The sequence below is a fragment of the Centroberyx gerrardi genome, chromosome 19 (assembly GCF_048128805.1).
Source record: "Centroberyx gerrardi isolate f3 chromosome 19, fCenGer3.hap1.cur.20231027, whole genome shotgun sequence".
NCBI classification, from domain to species: Eukaryota; Metazoa; Chordata; class Actinopteri; order Beryciformes; family Berycidae; genus Centroberyx; species Centroberyx gerrardi.
The window spans coordinates 11,518,926-11,539,795 of record NC_136015.1 but is presented as its reverse complement, the minus strand read 5'-3'; the positions used below and the strand labels follow the sequence as shown (position 1 = coordinate 11,539,795).

At 39.9% G+C, this 20,870-nt stretch overlaps 2 protein-coding genes across 2 annotated transcripts; one reads left to right on the top strand and one right to left on the bottom strand.

Moving 5' to 3' along the window:
- Positions 1-813: 813 nt before the first annotated feature.
- tomm7 (translocase of outer mitochondrial membrane 7 homolog (yeast)) lies at positions 814-4,828 on the top strand. Its single transcript, XM_071920178.2, has 3 exons — positions 814-963; positions 3,269-3,317; positions 4,372-4,828. The coding sequence occupies exons 1-3, from the start codon at positions 861-863 to the stop codon at positions 4,385-4,387; spliced, it is 168 nt and encodes a 55-aa protein (XP_071776279.1). The 5' UTR covers positions 814-860; the 3' UTR covers positions 4,388-4,828.
- Positions 4,829-6,029: 1,201 nt separating this feature from the next.
- On the bottom strand, positions 6,030-7,616 carry LOC139927852 (interleukin-6-like). The gene is made up of 4 exons (XM_071920140.1): positions 7,407-7,616; positions 6,783-6,881; positions 6,461-6,607; positions 6,030-6,251 (listed from the first exon to the last, which is right to left on the bottom strand). Exons 1-4 carry the CDS (start codon positions 7,581-7,583, stop codon positions 6,030-6,032), a joined length of 645 nt encoding a protein of 214 aa, XP_071776241.1. The 5' UTR covers positions 7,584-7,616.
- Positions 7,617-20,870: the final 13,254 nt, after the last annotated feature.

Here is a 20,870-nt window from a genome sequence, read left to right as displayed (position 1 = left end):
GTGAAAATATCAGTCTGTTAAAAAAGTTGAAACTAGCTGGACTTTGACAGAGGCCAGGTAAACAAACTAGCAATCAGGTAAACTGCTTCAAAATGTTTCGAGACTCAGCAACCCACAGCAACTAGGTGGTGGTTTCAGCTGAATTTGACAGATTCCAAATGTCCCATGATTGGTTTGTACACCAGGCAGTAGGCTAGAAGTCACACACATGGACAGGATCCTTGCTGCAGCCAGTGGAAATTCACTTACCAGGAGATCTGTGATTTTACCTAAGTCAATGCATGAATTAAATGTTTCGTTTTGATCGGGATTTCCATTCATTGGTTTGAGATGCAAGGTAAAACAGACAGGCAACTCTTAGCTAAATGTCAAACGAAGGCTTAAGCAGGTAGTTTCATCAAGAATAGTCTTGCAATTTCACAGAGAGGGATGCCACGGTCACATTGAAAAAACCAAGGATATTTTGACTTTTTTCTCAAAATTACCACTTTATTCTCGTAATATTAAGACTTTTTTAACGTCATTTGGCCCATGGGGCAAGACCAACCCCAGAGCCAGGAAAAATAATCGATTGCAAAGGATTACCCAATCAGCAGATAGATCCCGCTTAATTTATTTATGTAGGCTATTTCTGTATTATTTATGTAATTATTTATTTCACTGACACATATTTATTTATTTATTTATTGTGACTATTTTGGTCCTCCATAAGTTTACCTATGCAGTACTTTTGCCCACTAGATGGCGACATACAGCAGAACTTGTCAAGTTACGACTAAGCTTCCTCTACGTCACTTCCTCTCTCTTGTCCTTGGCAACAGCATCGTCGCGAGCTAGTCTAAGCCTCTGCGGGAAGACACATGGCTAAACTCAGCAAAGAGACTAAACAGCGGCTGCAGCAGCTGTTCCAGTGCGGCCAGTTTGTCATCCGATGGGGCTTCATACCTACGGTGCTCTACCTGGGTCAGTATCCGAAACGGGGGAGGTGGAGACCGGCTAGCTGAGTAAACCTCCCTCGCTAGCCAGTTAGCTTAGCATATCAGCCGCCGCAACTATATGCTAATGCTTGCTAACTGACGTTAGCGGCTGGTTAGTTGCAGTTGCTTGGTTAGTTGGAGTTGGTAGGGTTTCAGTCCTGTGGCAATGTAATATTGCCATATCGCCCACCTCTACGTGTGTCTGTGTGATTATTTGGTTATTACAGTGTAATTTATTTCTTATGTGCTTTGAATTTCCATGACGTTCTCTCACTCCACTCCTCAAATGTATTGAGATATTGTGATCCCAAAAGACACAATTTAAATTAAATCAGCAAGGAAACCGTAGACGTACTCAGAGTTACTGTAGCAGTAGCTCCTGGGTAGTCTGCGCCTTCAAAACTGTTCACCCTGTGAGTGTGTGTGTGCATGGATGGGTGTGGGTGGGTGTGTTTTAGAGTGGACATGGGGAAGTTGGGTCCTTGCAGGACTTTTGCCGTGTGATCTCACACCCTGCGGAGTTGCCCCCCTGTCAGTGAATGTTCTCGCCTTCAGCATATTGGAAACACCAGTTCTGACGTCATACTTTCTACCCTCTTTGGTTTCTTTCCCTCTCTTTCACCTCTTTACCTGCATTTCCCTCTTGCACCCATTTACTCTTTCAGGGCAGAACTTAATTATACTAAACTTAATTATATTGAGCTTGAGATATTTTCACATCTTTAGCTGCCCAACATCTCAACCACACCCCATGTTTTAGACACAGTCAGAAGTTTTGAGTGTAACTTAGTTTTGAGAGTGGGTGATGTAATTTTTTATGGAGATTGGTATTGAGGAAGTAATAGTGTAGGGCTATTTTTTGTCTTCTGGGAAACCCACAGTTCATGTACTTAAGAAATCTGTTGCATTATGAGTGACGCAGTCCAAGGCTTATGAATGAAGCCAGGAAAGGCAGTCTGGGAGGACGGATGTTTTTGTTTTATTGGGTTTATTTTGGCTTTGAGACAGTCAGGTCTGAATATGAATATCAACTCCAGATGTTAGGCTAGTGGAACAGTCCATTCTCTGTGTTCCACAAAACGTAAGACCTGGAAGACCTGCAGTCGGTGACAGTAGAGCATTCTGGTGCGACTTTGAAGGGTCTAAAAAGCTGTTTAATAAAGTGTCCAGGATGCTTTGCAGGGTGCACTGCCCCTTGGTCACTCATAAACTGTGATGCAGCAGAATACAGCTAAACACAATGTTTCTCTGAGACATCTAATAACACCTTTTACTTAGTAAGCTACGAACTCTTCTTAGTCAAATTTCTGAGTTTCCAGCTACTTAGTTCAGTCAATACATTCTCTATGTTATTAGGAATGGTAGGTTAGTTTTTCTGTGACTAGTTATCTCTGGTCTGTTTAAGAACATTATGGCATCATGTCACTGACATGCTAGTTATCAGGATTTGGGGTTTTTTATGAGCTGGAAGTGCCTGCATGTCTATACATGTGTCTGCATATGTGAAAGTATGTGTCGCAGGCTATGGAATTAACCTTTTTTTCAGATGGCATTTATTTCCCCCTTGATTGCCCCATCTGCTTTGTAGGGGCATTTAGGTTCCTTTCAGGGTAATTTTACCAAACTATGAAGTAATACGGTAATTTTGCATATTGACAAATAAACGCTCAATTTGTATCTGTTACATTTATTTTATTTTAAATCATAATATAACATAAACAGTAACAATCAGAGACATTTTCTACTCTTCTAGACATTTGTACTCCATTTTTGTAAAGGAAACCCCAGTTACAGGTGGCCCAAGGGGGTGCACTAGCCACATTGATAAGATATGTATAACAGCTCAACAAAACACTGTGAAAAAGGTGAAATGGAAAATAAAATAGTGAAATGCAAAAAAAAAAGGTATACTAATTATCGCAGTTTTTGCCACCTTATCTTTAATTTCACAGACATTTTATAAACTCTCTATGACATTTTTGCCTTGAGCCCCCGTTACATTTTGACCCTGTGTAGACTTTGCAGCCGGTGAATGATTGACAAAACAGAGATTTCAAGCTAATAATGATAGACTGTTGACTTGTATTGGATTGTGGTACTTTTTCCATTGTAACCGGTTGTTTTTCTTTACCAGATGTTCGCAGCTAGCCGTACACATTGGTTTAAATGAGCAATGCTAACAGGTTATTATAGATAAACTAGAGATTATTTTGCACACATCACAAGTGTCCAGAGACTTGCAGAACGTGTACTAGTGTCCTTCAATTTTCTTTTATGTTTTGTATTTACAGGTTTCAAACGAGGAGCAGATCCAGGCATGCCTGAACCCAATGTCTTGAGGTGTGTACAGATTTGTCTCAAGGACACAAATTCTGAAACTTTGGTTTGTAACATCTAAAAAAAAAAATGCATGTACAGTAAGTGTGCAATATCAGGAAAAGCACGCACAGACTGCCGGGAAATGTGACACTTAAAGATGATTTTCACAGTTACACACCAATATTTTCTGAGAAGTGGAGTGGTTGGCCTAACTGGCCAACAGTCTTACCAGCCTTTTTTAATGACTGTTAGCAAAACTAAATCTAATAATAATTCTAGGTGTTACGCAGTATGTATTAGGGCTGGATGATCTGGCTAAAATGAAAATCACAATTATTTTCTGGATATTGTGATCTCAGTTCTTAATTGCAGTCATTATTCATGATTTGTAGAGCAAATGTATTTTATGGCACCTTTTTCGTCTCATCGACTTTACAGTTATTAATTGTGGAAACTAAAATCACGATATATGATTACAGATATACCGTATTACCGTAGTAGGTATGCAGTGTTAACAGCTAATGGTGTTTGTATGAACATGTCAAAAATCATGTTAGATCCAAACAAAATGTTTGTTTTGAATGCAGCCTTAATGCACCCATCTGAAGGTTTATGCTGGCCCTCTGTGAGCGAGCTACTGTAAAAGTGTGCCTGACTTCTGCTTTTTGTCCCCACACTTAAGACATGGGTGGCAGTGTGTATTTCCTTTTTTCTTGCTGGTTCAAATGCTCTTTATACAGGAAATATAAGGTTGTATATTTAATATGATGTGATAAACATAACTGGCCCCTGTGTATTTGGGTATTAGAGATATCTTCATTTTCAATTATATCCAAATTTGAAATATTTATCACTCTCCATACCTGCCTTGCTATCTTCAACTCACATCATTTCTAGATGCACTTTACCATGAAATCTGAACGTTTCGTACTGATTGGCACCATTGCAGTGTGTGTTTGTGTATCATTGTCACTGTAATTACAGTTTTAATAAATGAAACTCTGGGCTGTGTAAATGACCCATGGGATCTCAGTTCTCTGGTGTAACTTTTGACCTTACTCCTTCTTTCTCCTAGTTTACTATGGGGCTGAGGAAAACCTTCACACAGCCAATCACCTCCCTTCATCAAGTCACGTGATCCCGCCTCATTGGCAGTCACCCGGGAAACGGACGTTATTTCTCCCTTTCGTGTCTTACTGTCCAACGTCTGAGACTCATGAATGAATATTTATCTGTGGTCATTATGTGTGTGACTACATTATATATAGACGAATGCAGATTGAAGGATTGGTCTCAATCTTGGTTTAGATGGGGGACATTCAACAAGGTGGATTCCAGACATTTTCCTTCGTCCCTGAAAATATTCAGCGCTGGCTGTCATTTTTTATCTGGTGTTTTGTTTGGGAATATGAAACGCTGTCTGTAACGCTGTCTTTGGCTATGCCATCCATCCATGTTTTTCTCTATAAGTTGTAAATGAAATTTCTGGCAATAAATCCTAAGAGAAACAACAGTTTTTGTGATGGTTCAATTTTGAATGTCAATCTAGTCTTAGTTTATACACGGAATCAGGTCGACGCTATGATCTGTATACAACCTCAACTGAAAGAAATGGTTGAATAAATTGTGGAACTCATGCATTAGAATGTGATTGGCTCTGCCTTTAAATCTAATCACAGGGTTCCCATGCAGGTCTGGATAAGTATATAAAAGGAATTTGATACATTTCAGTCTTGAAAAATGTGGAAATTGCATCAACATTTCTGAAAGGTTATTGGAAATTGTGATCAAAATCCCAATATGCACATAGGAAAATTCATTTTATGATGGTGTAAATCAATGGTCATTTCAAATTTTGATATAATCTTAATTTATAGAGTGATACTGACTATTTGATTTGTCATATTACTCTGACACTTTCAGCATACATAGGGAAGGAAGACTGACCAAAATCTTCATATCTAGTCAAGATGTTAAGGTGTGAAATAAGTATGGAATTGATGATGACAAATATAGTGAGATAAGAGTTTGAATGAACAGACAAGATTTGTATCTCTTTTCAAATGCAGTTTTTTTAATTTATACAAAATATTTCTTCAAGTCACTCAATGCATTCTTAACAGTTTTAATTCTATATCTTCAGTAGGTGAACTGAATTCGGTGTTACTTTCAGAATACAGTTTGTGCATAAGAAAATAAATAACATTTTATCAGAAATTCGTATAAAAGCATTCTTTTCAAAATCCATCATACAATTGCTTTTTAAAAATGTCTTGCTTACAAAAAAGTATAGCTTACAAAAATAAGTTAATGTGCCATAGATGACTAATAAATAACACGAGTGCATCATAGAAATATAAATAAGTTGAATAAATTAAACAGTAATGGGTAATACAAGCCCTTAGGCCTACCAGATTCAAACAAACCTATAGATCACTATAGACCCACTATACCTGCATGGATCATTCAAAAGCCATCTGTCAGAACACTGTGAGTCTTAGACACCCGATCAGTCATTTCTTCTAAACAAAAGACTTTGATTAAAACCGTATCACCTTTTTTTCTGCCATAAATCTGTAACACTTCAGTCAAACAGGATTCTCAAAGTAACTGTGTTACTTGTAAAAGTAACAAAGTGAATAATAATAATAATAATAATAATAATTAATACCACCAGTTTTAGGTAACAAATTCCTTAACCCATTCAAGTAATTTCATCTTTGTAACTTGCAGCTACAGTACTGAGTAACTGCCCAGTAGGTTGTTGGCCAGACTTCCCCTGAGCACCTCCTTTCTGGCGACTGCACGCTTGCCGTCGATGAGGAACAAGCGGAGCTGGTGCAGGATGTTGTATGCGGTCATCTTCCTGTGGAAAGTGTCGGGGTTGACCAGCTCCTTCAGCAGCTGCTCCTCCTGGCTGCTGGTCAGCGCTGTTACCCGCTCAGGGTGCTTCATCTGTGGGGCAGAGGGGGGAGAGAGGAGCCTTTAGAAAACATGCTAGTTGTACAATGTGACAGTGTGACCAGAGAACCATGCATACTTTTTGAGCAGCCCAGGCCCATAAGGACAAACTGCATAAATAGAATTGCTTGTGACCCTTGTGTGCAAGTTCTCCAACTTTTGTCTAGAAAGTACTAAAACTAAGTGTGCAGCATCTCAAACACCTTTTCTTTGATCAGACTGATCAAAGGCGCCAAGTTGTAGAGCTTGCCGTCGGGGAGCATTGAGTTTCTGGGGTATTCCTTCTCCACATGCTTCAGGAGGACCTGGTACTTCAGCAGACCCTGGACCAGTCTGTGGAGACACGACTCCTGGACAGAGGAGAGGAACACACAGTCACACATCTGAGTAGAAACCTCAGAATCCCTCTGACCTTAATTCAATCCATTATTCTACTCTACAGCAAATCTGTTCTGTGTTTCTTTTTTCAGTGTCTTGTCATTTTAGCAGGTTGCATTAGAGAGAATGGGGTCACAAAGGAGATACCTTGCTGAAATTTAAGCTGGGGCAGCCTGCCTGGGGTGAGGGGAACTTGTAGTCATCCAGAAATTGATGTTTCACTTGATTTTGAAATTCCTCCTCAAACTGAAAGAGAAAAAGAAACTTAGTGAAGTAGGTCAGCGATGCAATCCACCTACTGTTCAGGCTCAGAGTGAGACACCAGCCAGCCTGCTATAGCAGTTACTGATATTTTAGTGATATTTTCAAATCAAGCAACAGTGTTTTGCCCCTGCAATGTAGGCTAAAACACATTTTAACCTAAGGTCTGTGGCATCGGCCATACCATTACAACAAAGAACTATAGTAATGTAGTAATATAGTAATACATTTCAGATGTCACAGCAAAACTTTAAATATTCATGCTGATACTATAAAATACTATCATATAGGGTATAAAAAATACTATAAAGTATGATGAGGTCACTATAAACTCACTACTGAGTAGCGCAGACGCACTATGGGTCCCTATTGGAATATTGCAGCAATAGGCTACCATATGAAACAGAAAAAAAGTTCCAAAGGATCAGTATAACCTAACCTTACTATTGATTACCACAGACACACCACAAGGAATATTATTGTAATTTTCCTTCAAGGTAAAGCGCTCACCTTTTTCTCGTGCAGTTCGGTGGCAACAATGAACGAGTCCCAAAGCGGGGAGGCGCTCAGCAGGTCAGACGGCCGCTCGGTCTCCTGCTCCTCACCTGAAGGATCACCTGAGGGACTCTCGGTGGGCGTGACAGCCACGGGGGCCCCGGTAACACACCGCGCCAGGGCCGACAGCATCGCTGCAGAAAGCAGGTAAGCATCTGTACGGGAGGGAAGAGCATGTGTGAGCGAAGGAGGAACAAACGCAAGACGCACATGGAGCAGCAGTTAGAAGTCACTTACTGAGTGTGGGCGTCATGCTGCGCTGCACTTGTTGACTTGATGTGAATCCAGTGATGCTGAAGGCTGCGAGTTGCCCTCTCGCGGTGATGCGCTGTCATTTTATATTCTTCAGAATAGAGGGATTTCCCGTTATCCCCCCCCCCCCCCCCGGCGGAACACACACACACACACACACACACACAGCGATCATTTGATTTGATAACTTTCATCAGATAGCCTATGACTTAAGGAAGTCCGAGTTTCTTCATCACTTTGCGTCAAGCATGGAATTAATTCAGCTTATACTGTACGTCAAGGATGAGAGTTCATGATCCCAATGACTACTCAACAGCGTATTGAGTCATTAGTTGTTTCAATTCCTACTCTACTGAATGACAAAGACAAGTATGCTAGTGGCACTAACTGAATAATTGAAATGCAGTTTAATAAGTGGAGCAGTGATACACAAGTTATACATACACACACACACACGCACACACAATTTAGCCAAGTATAATTAAGAAAAAAAATAGGAATATATTATCGGTCAGTTAAACAAGATAATAGGTTTTTTCTTTTTTTGTTGTTGACAGCTTTGAACACAGTGCTTTTATCAGTATTTGCTCCTAGATTGTAAAAGCAGGAAAGTATGGGTGTATTAATGTATACATGACATTGTGTCATGTATACATTGTGTTACACACATTTATGAGTTGGTGCATGCTCTGTGATGGACTGTCCACCTGTCCAAGGTGTTTCCCTGCCTTCTGCCCAATGCATGCTGGGATAGTCTTCAGCCCTGTGTGAACCTGTAAACGATTAAGTTGATGAGTTGGTGCATATAAATTATATATCCTATTCACAATAACCTGGATAAACTCATATCCCAATTATGAGAGACCTGAATATGATAACTGTGAAAAGTTGATGTTAGTCAGGAACTGGTCAGGAATATAAACACCTTACTATTGGTTTTGATGCGATCACTAGTATACTCTTCAGTCAGCATGCTGTCACCGCCTTGAATAGCTCACCTGGAGTTTCTCAGACTGATTGCTTACTCTCGTGGTTCAAATTAGTTTTATTAGACTCAACTTGTCAGTTTATACTGGCAGTGTGCCCTCCACTTTTAAATCAGCCATGATTAAGCTGCTACTTAAAAAACTAAATCTTGATCCAGAACTCCTTTGGAACTATAGATCGATCTCAAACCTGCCCTTTTTTCCAAAACACTATTGTAGCCAGCCAACTTACTGATTACCTGTCCAATAACAATCTATTTGATCTGTTTCAATCAGGTTTACTGAAATCACACTCACAAAAGTGGTTAATGATCTCCTGCTTGCTACTAATTCTGATTAAACTTCAGTGTTTGCCATGAGAGCACTCTTACTGTGGACTGTAACATATACTCTTAGATCGTTTTTAGAATTATATTGGCATTCAAGGATCAGTACTTTCATGGATTAGTTCCTATTTATTAGAGAGAATGCATCACGTCTACCACAACAATAAGACAGTTGAGTGTTGTAAAGTGAACTTTGGTGTACCACAAGGCTCAGTTCTGGGCCTGAATGTTGACCAAAACAATAAAATCTGACTGCTGTCCTCCCTACACTGGCTCCCAATTCATGCCAGATGTGACTTCAAGGTGCTTCGCCTAACAGATAAAATGTCACATAGACATGTGCTACATACTGTATCTATCCAAACAGCAAAAAACCTGCTTTTGGCAGAGGTGTTTCTTACCACGCTCCCTTTCTTTGGAACAGTCTCCCTGCTGTGATTAGAGAGGCAAATTCTCCAGATGTCTTCAAATCTAGACTTAAAACCTATTTATTTTCTTTATCATGTGGCCAACCTTAGATTTGCATATTCTGAGAGTGACACGGCCTCATAGATTAGACTAGTTAGGTAGCACAAGTCCAGGTTACTGCCAATGGGAATTTAGTTTGTATTTCCTGCTTCCTGGTCTGTGTGCACCTGTTTATTTGTATAGTGTGTGTCTGTTTGTATGAGGTGGATTAAGCGACTGAGTTTGTCTGCTGTGTGCATGGGTGCATCTGCTATCTCCTTTCATTTTGTCCTTGACTCTTCCTCCCTCCTTGTGTCCAGTGGTAGTGGTAGAGTTTTTTCTTGTTCTCATTGAGGGTCTAAGGTTTTCATTTCAAGAAGAGAGGTGAATATGAAAGATTCCATGGCAAGTCTAGTCCTTGATTTCTCACTTCCTTTTTCCTTAAATGTTCAAGGGAGAAAGTCAAAAGTCCCCCCCACTGACTTTCTAGTGTTATGCTCTACCACTAAATCTTCTTCTTCTTCTTCTTCTTCTTCTTCTTCTTCAAATTCTAATCAGTTGCAACTATCTTACCTCCATTCTGGTTTAAAGGGGAAAAGGATATTTTATCAATCTGTCATTACAAAATGTGTAATAATGACCATCAGTGCTACTTATCATAGGCCCTGTGGGATGCTTTTTTTAATCAATACATTTTATTAAATTCCCCTCCTCCTCCATTTTTGATCTGTAATTTACCATGGGGATTAGTCATGGGGAAATTAAACCTGTGAACTCCCAAATTGGGTCAAATGAAAGCAGAAAGCTGGTTACTGGGCAACTATAACAGTGACAGTTGCAGTAGCTTCTATCTTAAGAATGTTGTAATAACGGGTTGATGTCTACTTCTGATCAGGGGGTGTTTTTGTACTTTCAGTGGACAATTTGAGATGTTAGAATAGCTCAGTGGTTGCAGGGACGTGTCTGAGGTCATCGGGAAGTGCCAGTCAGTGGTCCCCCGTTTCCACTGAAGAGCTGAAGCCACAGTTTCACTTTGTTTGGAGGGCATGGCAACATTTGACTCACATTAATGTTTTCAAATACACATAATTATGGATTCAATAATCTTTAATGTGTCAAAATTTTATTGATGAATTTAATTCATGTTTGATTATCCAACTCAGTTCCCTAGAGGAAATTCCGGTGAGCTGTAATTAGTTGTTTCTGATTCTCATTTCTGCTTTCTGTTTTTGTGAGGGAGTTGGTTTACTATCTACCACAAGAGTCCACAGTATTCATTCATCAACCACAGATAACTCATAGGAAATGGACTCTAACAGGCCCCTAAAACACGCACGTCTCTACTCTTTCATCCCCATCAGATCTATCATTTGTACTACTGCATAACACTATTATCCCTGCAGAAATGTGCCAGTGTATGAATATGTTTGACAAATTGCATACAACATTTTAAAAGCTACTTTGTACTCTGTACTTTACCGTTTGTCTAGGATATGTGTGTATGTGGAAAAAGTTTGGCTTTGCATTTTCTAAGGAGGTTAGCATCTTTAACAATAAGCAGCTTGGAGTGGATGCACATTATGAGTTACTGCTTGTTATTTCTTAACTAGTGCATGATGGTGCTCTAAAAAGCCCTCTGAGAAACAAAAAACTTTTCCTCCCAATGACTTTGCTGTAATTTGTCCAGCTTCAATTCACCAGACCCCTGTCTGAAGAAAATCTGCCAAAATTATGATACCTACTCTTACAAAATGACTGACAGTTAAAAATGAAAACAAATTGGTAGTTTTTGAATAATTGTAGGTAATTTACATCATTGCTGACAAAATAATAACATTTTAACTGACTGGATCCTGGATGAATGATGAACTTAAGCCAATTTTGCAAATATTTGTAGGGAAGCTGAGAACACACTTGGGAGAACTGCCATGGAATAATGGCTCAAAAAATACTTCCAATGAATTGTCAAATCTGTGAAACAAATAGACCAAAATGTCCTCCAAGATTTTGTACTTCTCAGATTGTATATACACTACCAGTCATAAGTTTTGACATGCCACATTTTTCTTTATTTTTACTATTTTCCACATTTTAGAATAGTAGTAAAGACATCAAAACTGTGAAATAACACAAATGGAACTATGCAGTGAGCAAAAAAGTGTTAAAAAAAAGTGTTAAACAAATCAAAGCTACCGGTATCTTATATTTTAGATTCTTTAAAGTAGCCGCCCTTTGCCTTGATGGAAAGGCAAAAGCTTTGGAAAGAAATTCATACATAGGCATCAACTTCACTATTTATATTTGTCTAAGAAAGAAATTTCAAGCATTTAATAAGCCTTTAGATCAAAATGGCTTTAAGATAATGAAAAACATAATACATTGAGTGAGGTGTGTCGAAACTTTTGACTGGTAGTGTAAAGGGTAGCCAAAGGGGTGCAAGTGCAATTTTGGGCGAATATGAGTATTATATATCAATTGAAAGGTCTCAGTGAGATCTTTTCAGTGCCAAAAGGACACAACTGAAATCATGACCCATAAGTTTTAATTAAACAAAAACTGAAAGCCATAACAGTAAAAGTATGGTTTTGTTTGCTGCCAAAAGGGTGTAACTGCACTTACGCCCTTTTGACACGAAGCAAAACCCCACTTTTGACACTGAACAAGCATTGTGGGTAGAGGATTCGAACAGCACTTAGGTCAACTCAAAATGCATGCTGACGTAAGTAATGCTAGCATGGCAGCATGATCACATCATTTTTAGTATCCTATTCATATCCTAATTTATATTCTAGGTCAGTATTAGATGAATGTAAATATGTTAATATTCCCATGAAATACTTAGGTCTATAGATTCAAAATGTTATTTTATAATGTTCGGAGTGTGAACTGGTCAAGATGAGCTCTGATAGTAAGACATTTTTACAGGAGTTTTACAGGTCTTTGAATGTGTCCCAGGACACATCAATAAGTGATGTGTCCTGGGACACATACAAAAATGTATTATACTAGCAAAAGAAAAAAAAGTAGTAGTTTAGAATCAAAAGTTGTTTCTCATGTCTATAGAGGTTTATTAAAAAGGTTTATTAAAAGTTTTTAACAGAAAAAATGTATCAATCAATTTGATATGTTCCATGTAGCCTACAATTTTAAAGGCCTTGGTGAAAGTTGCTGAGCATTACTTCAAGATAAAGATATTCATTCTGATCTTGTTTTATATTTCAGTGTTGATTGAAGTATAATTGCTAGATTTGTATTAAAATGAATGTGTTTTACAATTGTTTACTTACATATGCCCATATTCTGCATGGCTGTATTGGGACAATGTTTGTGCCAAAAAGGCGTATTTCACTCTTTTGCCATTTTTAAAAAAGTTAACAAATATAATTCAACTTAAACTGTAGCAGTATTGTTTTCATAGTAATGCTCAATCTGATAACACAAAAAGTTAAAATATTGTGCTTAGTATGTGGTAACGGCAGCTGATCCAAGTTTGATCAAAATTTGTTTTGGCTCGCCTGTAAAATCTACTATAACGCACTTACGCCCCTTTGGCTCCAAGCCCTCAATATACTGTATGAGAAGTGTCATTTCAACTAAACATCAACTAAACATGAGGCTTTTTTAGGAAACATTTCTGCCTAAATTTCATGCCTAAATATGAAGCAACTACAGTGAGTGAGCAGTGAGGGTATCATATGGGCATAATATGGGCGTGTCTGTCTGCATCAGCACAGCCGTGGCAAGACTTTACAACTCCTGCTTAAGACTCTGTGGGCTTTACCCTCATCAGGCCTATTTTTAGAATTTTTGGGTAAGGCGATTTGAGAAAAGTGGGCAGCTCAACTTCCTTATTTTCTGAGTTGCTCCAATAGAAAAAGGCAGCGAGTAAAGATAGAAGCGACAATGGACTGATGTCACACCATAAATCAGTGGTTCCTGAAATCCCATCTCCTGTGGGAATGCCCACCTCCAGCACGTCCGCAATTAACAACACAAGATACGGCAAGTTTGATGCCCATTTAATAGTTTTATAACTCACTAAACAAGCTGTAGGTTTTTGGCTCATTTCTACCAGGCAGGCCTTGATCACTCATGAAACCGTGCCATTTGCTCATCCTAGTGGCTCAGAGGTCGGAGTTGCAGAGTATATACTTGCAGGAGTGAATCTGACTCATTACCTTTTTGCAGTGTCATTGTTCATTGCTCAAGTTCAAGTTCAAGTTAATTTATTTATGTAGTCCTTCATCACAAGCATGTCTCAAAGGACTTTACAGAGAATGAGCCTGACTAGATCTAACTGATCAACAATCAATCAGAAAACAAAATGATGGAATACAGTATGAAACAAAATAAAACAATGAAACAAAGCACAAGACACAAAATAGCATGTTGGAGAGACATGACAGGCCTACCTGAATTATTAGGAAAAATTCTTACTCTCATGTCTTCTCCAAAACTAACAAAACAGTCATTTTAGTTAAACAGTATACATCAAAATGTTAAACCTTTGAAAATAATTATGCTGTTCAGTATGTTATCATATTTACAATGTTTTCCCTTTTTCAACAGAAGGATGGTAAACTTAGGGGCTTGAAAATAAAGGTCTCAAGGCTCAAGCCCATGCAGTCACACTGGATAGATAGATGGGTGACAGTCAATCTAACCACAGTGCCAATGAGCTGCTTTGACCACATTCACAGGTCTAACTGAAAGGGTTAATGCTGGCTATATTCTCAGAAACATTACTCAGCATGTTTGTACCAATCCCTCATCTGCTGGCGCACTTCCTGCCTTCCTCTTACTGGTTCCCCTATTTTCACTTTCTCCAGCTGTTATTATCGTTTCTCGGACGGAGGAGATTTGCAACCTCACGGTTCTAGTGAAATTCATCTGAGGAAGGGAGGGATAAAGTGAAACTATAACTCCCCACCTTCTTTTTGTGTGTGTGCATGTGTGTGTGTGTGTGTGTGTGTGTGTGTGTTTTTGTGTGTGCGTGTGTGTGTGTGTATGTGTGTGTAATGGGTGGCGGTAAGTAATCATGGATTAAGGGTTGTGCACATTTCCCATCTTTGTTTATCATTCATCTACTTATTATTATTACAGATAAGCTTAAGTACTTAATTTCGTGATGGTGATACAATGAAACTACAAGTCACTGCCTTTAGTGATGATTTCTGGGACCAATAGATAATATAGACAATAGACAATTAGACAATTATTTTCTATCCTATTTTCTACCCCTCTTATGTGTGCTCCCAAGATGGTCAACAATAAAGAGTAAAAAAGTATGTGAAAAAGTTGTTTGTTTTTTTTCATAATTTCAGCATGGATGTAAAGAGATAGAATGGTTGTACTACACACTCACACTCGTTGATTAATATTACATTTTATAATCAAGCTCAACGCACAGATTCCAGCTCACCTAAGGAACCAATAAAATTGGCAGAACTTTTGTAGAAAAGTTTGAAGCTTTGTCAACATTGTACTGCCATTGCACAAGTGTTGCCCAAGTTGTCTGTCTCAGCTGGCCATCTTTTCTCCCTCCTATGGCAGCTGCCCAATTCAAAACCCTGGTCCTGCCCTACACCTCCATATCTCTAGGTCATGGTCCAGCCCTACACCCCCATATCTCTAGGTCATGGTCCAGCCCTACACCCCCATATCTCTAGGTCATAGTCCAGCCCTACACCCCTATATCTCTAGGTCATGGTCCAGCCCTACACCCCCATATCTCTAGGTCATGGTCCAGCCCTACACCCCTATATCTCTAGGTCATGGTCCAGCCCTACACCCCCATATCTCTAGGTCATGGTCCAGCCCTACACCCCCATATCTCTAGGTCATGGTCCAGCCCTACACCCCCATATCTCTAGGTCATGGTCCAGCCCTACACCCCCATATCTCTAGGTCATGGTCCAACCCTACACCCCCTTACCTCCAGACCATTTTTCATGTCCTCACCTCCTCCTTAAATCACATCCCCTTCTCCCATGTCTTCCTCCTCCACTAACTGTCATATGCTCTGTCTTGAAGTAAAAAAGAAAAACTCCCTTCTATCTCCCTCTCCAGGTTTTATTTCCTTTCTTTGCACTTGCCTATGACCTATGGTCAAGTCAAGTCAGGTTTATTTATATCAAACACAAAACAAAATGATAGAATATAGTGTACAAACAGAATTGTAACATTTTGTTACATCTATTATCACACCCTGACTCTTGCACTCCTTACTTCTGCTTGTTTGTAATGTTTTTCGTTTTGGAATTTAAGCTTATTTCTCTGTTGCACTTACTGTAAGTTGCTCTGGATAAGAGCCACAGAGTCTGCTCTTTGAGAACTGACTCATAGAATGTTTACTTTAGTTTTTTGTTTCTTACTTACTTGACTTAAGCCCTTTGCTCCTCTAGGGAGCATAGACCATTGACAAATGTCCTCCACTTCACTCGGTTGTTGGCGGTTCTTTTGAGATCACCCCAGTTTTTTGTTTCACATTTATCATAAAGAGATTCCTGTTTCTAGCTTTTGAAGAGCTTCACAAATCTGGACTTCTTTCCCTTAGTGACATTGCCCTATTGGCCCAGCTAGCACACTTGAAAAACAGATAACTTTGTCCATATGATCTCATTTGACAAAATCAATCAAGGATTCTAGCCAGAACCGTGTTGGGGGTCAAGAGCTGTATGGGAAAGTGCAAAGATTAGGTTTTGATAGTCTCTGTTCATCTATCAATGTATTAACATAACTGAACGGTAATCAAAGTACTGACATTTCCCCTTTCAAATTTGCATGAAATTTGGTGTAGGCCTAAATGCTTCAAATAGAAGTTGGAAAGGAGGAAGAGCCTTGGTGTCACAGCAATGGGACACACGCTAACCAGCGGTCAAGAGTAACAATGTCAAAAGGCCTCCAGTAATTCTTTAAAACATTCCAAACAGGCCATTATCCTCAATGTCACTTAATCATTCCTTTTTTTGTTGATTTGTGTTTTCAGTTAATCTATGTCTATTTGTTTATGTGTGTGTGTGTGTGTGTGTGTGTGTGTGTGTTTGGCCTTACATATATGTGTGTTAATGAACAAATTCATTCACTTCCAGCTAGCCCAGACAGTTTCGTGTGGAAATGCTATCGTTTAGTTTTCTTATTTAACTCTATGGGGAAATTTGTAAGGGGAAAAAACAATCGACATTATTCATAAATGTTCTGCATATCTATAAATGGACTAAAATAAATGTGCAGACTTGGCTCTGCCAGCATTCATGAACAAGTCAGTAGATATGTGGTGCCTATACATTGGTAAGACTATGCTAATAAAAGATGCACAAAGGAAAGCGTAGAATCCATCAAACCTCCCACTTGGTCTTTCCTGTAACCCCACTCAGCGTCCCTGCCTAAAATATTTCCAACCTCAGCCTCTCCACAGACAACCCCATACTAATTCAAATATTTACGGGTATTTACCCACTGAGCACAGAAAATGTAGTGTCTTCATTTCAGGAAAATACACTTTTAAAAAATTATAGTCAAGGTCAGTTCAGTTCTTTTCCTCTTGTGCCAATTGTGCTGGATGGGCATTGGGCCAAATACCCCAGACAGCATCATTAGTTTAACCTATTGACTGTGTATGGAACCATGGTGACAGAAGTTTTTCCCATGTGGTGAATATAAACTTATCTTGAATTAATAACTAGGGTTTCCAGTATTTATTCAAAGTGATCTTTTGCATTCTTTGCTTTTATCAAAACTAGGCTGCAGAGAATCCTGAACAGTTCGAATACATCCCGTCCTTAGAAGAGATCCTACTTCAAACTGAGGGGAGAAAATCAGAGGCAGAATCCTCTAAAATATTGTCGTGTATAGTTCCACATACCTTCCTGTGGTTGAAAAGTGGAGCTGGAGGATTGCATCCTAAAGCATTTTATAAAGGGTTCCCACGGGACCAAAATAGTTCTATGTACTTTTTTGTTTTCTGTGCTCAAAGTGTGCTCAGAGCTGTGTATCTAACATAAGACCCTTTCAGATAAAAGACTCTGAGTGGAGTATGTGAGAACTGGCTTCTCTCCAAGCTCTCTACCCCCACTTTCCCCCAGGTGTTCTCCAGCGCACTACAGTGCCTGATGTTAAAAACACTGAATTGTTCAGTGGGTGAGCTCTTACCCCAGTTACATGCCTTTAAAATCCACAGAGCATTCAAGATGAGTGCTCAAAACAATGGATGAAGACGTTGAAATAACACTCAGCCTGTAATTCACCATGGTCACTGCTAGATGGCAAGCTAGGATCATGTTTTTCTTCACACTGGACGAGTTCACTCCTCTCCAGAAAGGGTGACATCCTCAGGCGGTTGTATGGAAATGACTGTTCTGTGCTTTGCCCACGCACCACAGCAATAACATATCACACCCGCACCGAGTAGAGATTGCTTGTGGGCCTCTGCGTACATGCGAGAGGGTGTGTGTGTTTGTGTGTGGACTTGTGTTTGGGTTTATGTCCATATGTCAGTCTGAGTATGTTGTGCACATATGCATTACTGTAGGGTAAATATCTATGTTTGGCACCCAAAGTTTCACAGTAAAAGTCCCATCTCCAAATTGCTCATAGGTTACCGGTAATGCAGGTTGACGCCAGTTTTGAATTCATGCACTAAAGTGTTCATTAGAATGTTTTGAATGAATAAGCTGATCCTATATCCATAACTAGTTTAAACAGTACTCCTATAAGGTCTGTGCAGCTGCCTGAGGGTGCACAGTGTAGTATCACCCTTCCTACTTCCTTCTGTTCTTTAAAACATGACCTTTTCTGTCATATTGCGTTTCGCTTATAGCTCCCGTTTCATTTTAATATGGTAGTCCTCTCCTCCCACTCCCTACTCTTTTCGATTCCGCTCCATCCTCTTGTCTCCTCTCATATTTTCTCCTTTCCTGTCTTTTCATCGCTGCCCGCTGCTTTCTCTCCCCTGCCCATCCCTCCTCTCCTCTCCTCTCCTCCTCTCCACTCCTTCATTTTCTCCCCGCTCTTTCTTCCTCTCTCCGTCTCCTTTTTTCTCGTCCCCTTTCCCTATACGTGCCTTTTTCTCGGGCCAATCTATTCTTGCCTCCTCTCCTCTCTTCCCTTCCATCTGCGCTCCTTTTTCCATGGACGGAGAGTTCCATGGGAGAGGGGAGGAATTGTATCTCCGCTCCATTCGCCACAGGCACTCTTCAATATTTAATCAAGAGTGCGTTTGTTTGAAGAGCTCTGAATATGTGTGTGAGTGAGTGATAAAGAGAGATGTCTGGCTGTGTGTGTGTGTGTGTGTGTACATGTGTATGTGTGTGTACAAGAGAGCAAAAAAAAAACATGGGCTGTGTGTGTTTGTGTGTATGTGTGTGGTGAGTATAGGACAGTACACTATGGTTTGGGATGAAAGGCTTTCTCCAGTCCTATGGTAATTGGTTTACTATCTCTCTCTCCCTCCTTCTGCCCCCTTGTTCCTCTCTCTCTTTCTTCTCCCTATCTCCTCCTGTTCTCCCCTTCCCCTCCCCCTATAATCCATCCCTCTCCCTACGCCTCATTATGTAAGCATGGTGTATAGTATATACACTACTATCTCAGTGTAGCGCTCATTCATTCAAATGCTGCACTATGAAGTTTATTGGATTTTGCTGTGTGTGCATGTGTGTGTCTGTGTCTGTGTGTGCGCGCGCGCGCGTGTGTGTGTATCAGCGGCTGGTGTCAGTCGTCCCCGGAGACCACAGAGCAGCGTTTCATCATCCTCGAGACTCGGCACAAGAAAGCCCAAAGTCCCCTCCTCTTCTTTTGCTTCTTCAGCGATTCAGCAAACATTGAGTATTTTCCTTGTTTCCCTTCCTTCACTTTCAGGAGGCTTCTGTTGTTATATGTCTAAATGGAAATTCTGTTGCTTTCTTTCAGATTCAGAGCTATTGAAGTTACCAGTTCACTGCCACACTCTCTGACCTAACCCTTAAATGCAGTCCTTTGAAAATGAGCTTCTGGACACTGACAGAAAATGAATGGTTATAGCTTCTCCTCGGTCTTGTGAAATGTGATACACGGCATGCTCATTGTACGATGCTCTTTTGCAGGAACTATGTTGGGACCTCTCTGTGCTGGTTGAAATCTCTGCTGGCCTCGCTCATCCGGAGCTTGCAAGATATTCACGATGGCAGCTTTGGCCACATTCCGCTCAACAGTAATATCTCCTCTTCACAGCTGACTGTGGTTTCAGAGGTTCTGCTTCAGCGCTGTCCGCGAAATCTCAGATAGAAGGCAGCTATCGAAAGGCAGATCTGAGAAGGGACTGATGGCTTTGGGTTCTCAGTAAATAGATTTAGCTCTCCTGTAGCACTTTGGAAGATTATGGCAAGCCAGCGAAGACAGAGATGAGGGTTTTCCTGCTGATGAGTAGATCATCAATACAAACATGAAAACCATCCATTTTCATAGAGTAAGTTCACTAGTTGACCTCAAGGCTTGACCAGTTTGAGTGAACTGCTGCATTTCCTGATTGTATGTTTCTGTTTAAGTACAGCACCTTGAGCTCTGCATACAGCACTCATTCCATCAGACTGAGAGAGACGCCTTGCAGTGTGTCATGCCTGGGTGCAATATCAATGTGCAGGTTTCAACCTGAATGTCAGCTGAACTGTGTTAAATGTATTAAAGCTCAGAGTGAAATCAATGCAATTGTGGCCTGTTATTTTATCTTGGTCCTACAGTTCTTAACAGTTCTACTACAAATGTCTTCATCCTTCTTTTACCCGCTGCACTTTCCTGACACTTTCAATATGGAAAACAGTCAAACTTTTATGGATCTGTATCTTGAGCCTGTATGGACTTTCTGATATTTTTAGTGTGTAATGTCCAGTATTGTCATAGCAAAGACGATGAAAACTGACAAGCTTGGAGAGAAAGTGACAGAGAAGAAGAAAGAGGAGTAATAATAGTGTGTGTATGTGTTTGTGTTTAGTGTTATAGAACACAATTTTGTTCCATTCCCTCATTTGAGTACATTTTCTGGGTTTGACACCCAAAGCTACTCTCACATGTGTCTTTGTGTGTTGTCTGTGTTAAAGCAAGAGAGTGAAAAAGGGAGGTTTTCTTTGTGTGTGTGTGTGTGTGTGTGTGTTATCAATTTGCCTGCATGCTGGGCCATTACCTCTGACAGCGACCGTGTCGGTATAATCTGAATCCCTAAAAGGGGCCAATTATCCCAGATTACAAGTCCTATCAGGAAAGCAGATTCGACATCTGAGTACAAATGAACCCGCTGCACTCAAGCTGAACTCCACTCAGTTTTGTGTCATCTAGAATCTCGGGCTCAGATCTACTTAGATCTACTGAATCTTAATTAATTCTCTTTCATATCATATTCCTTTGAATTCTTTAAATAAACTCAATGTAGTTTCACCTAC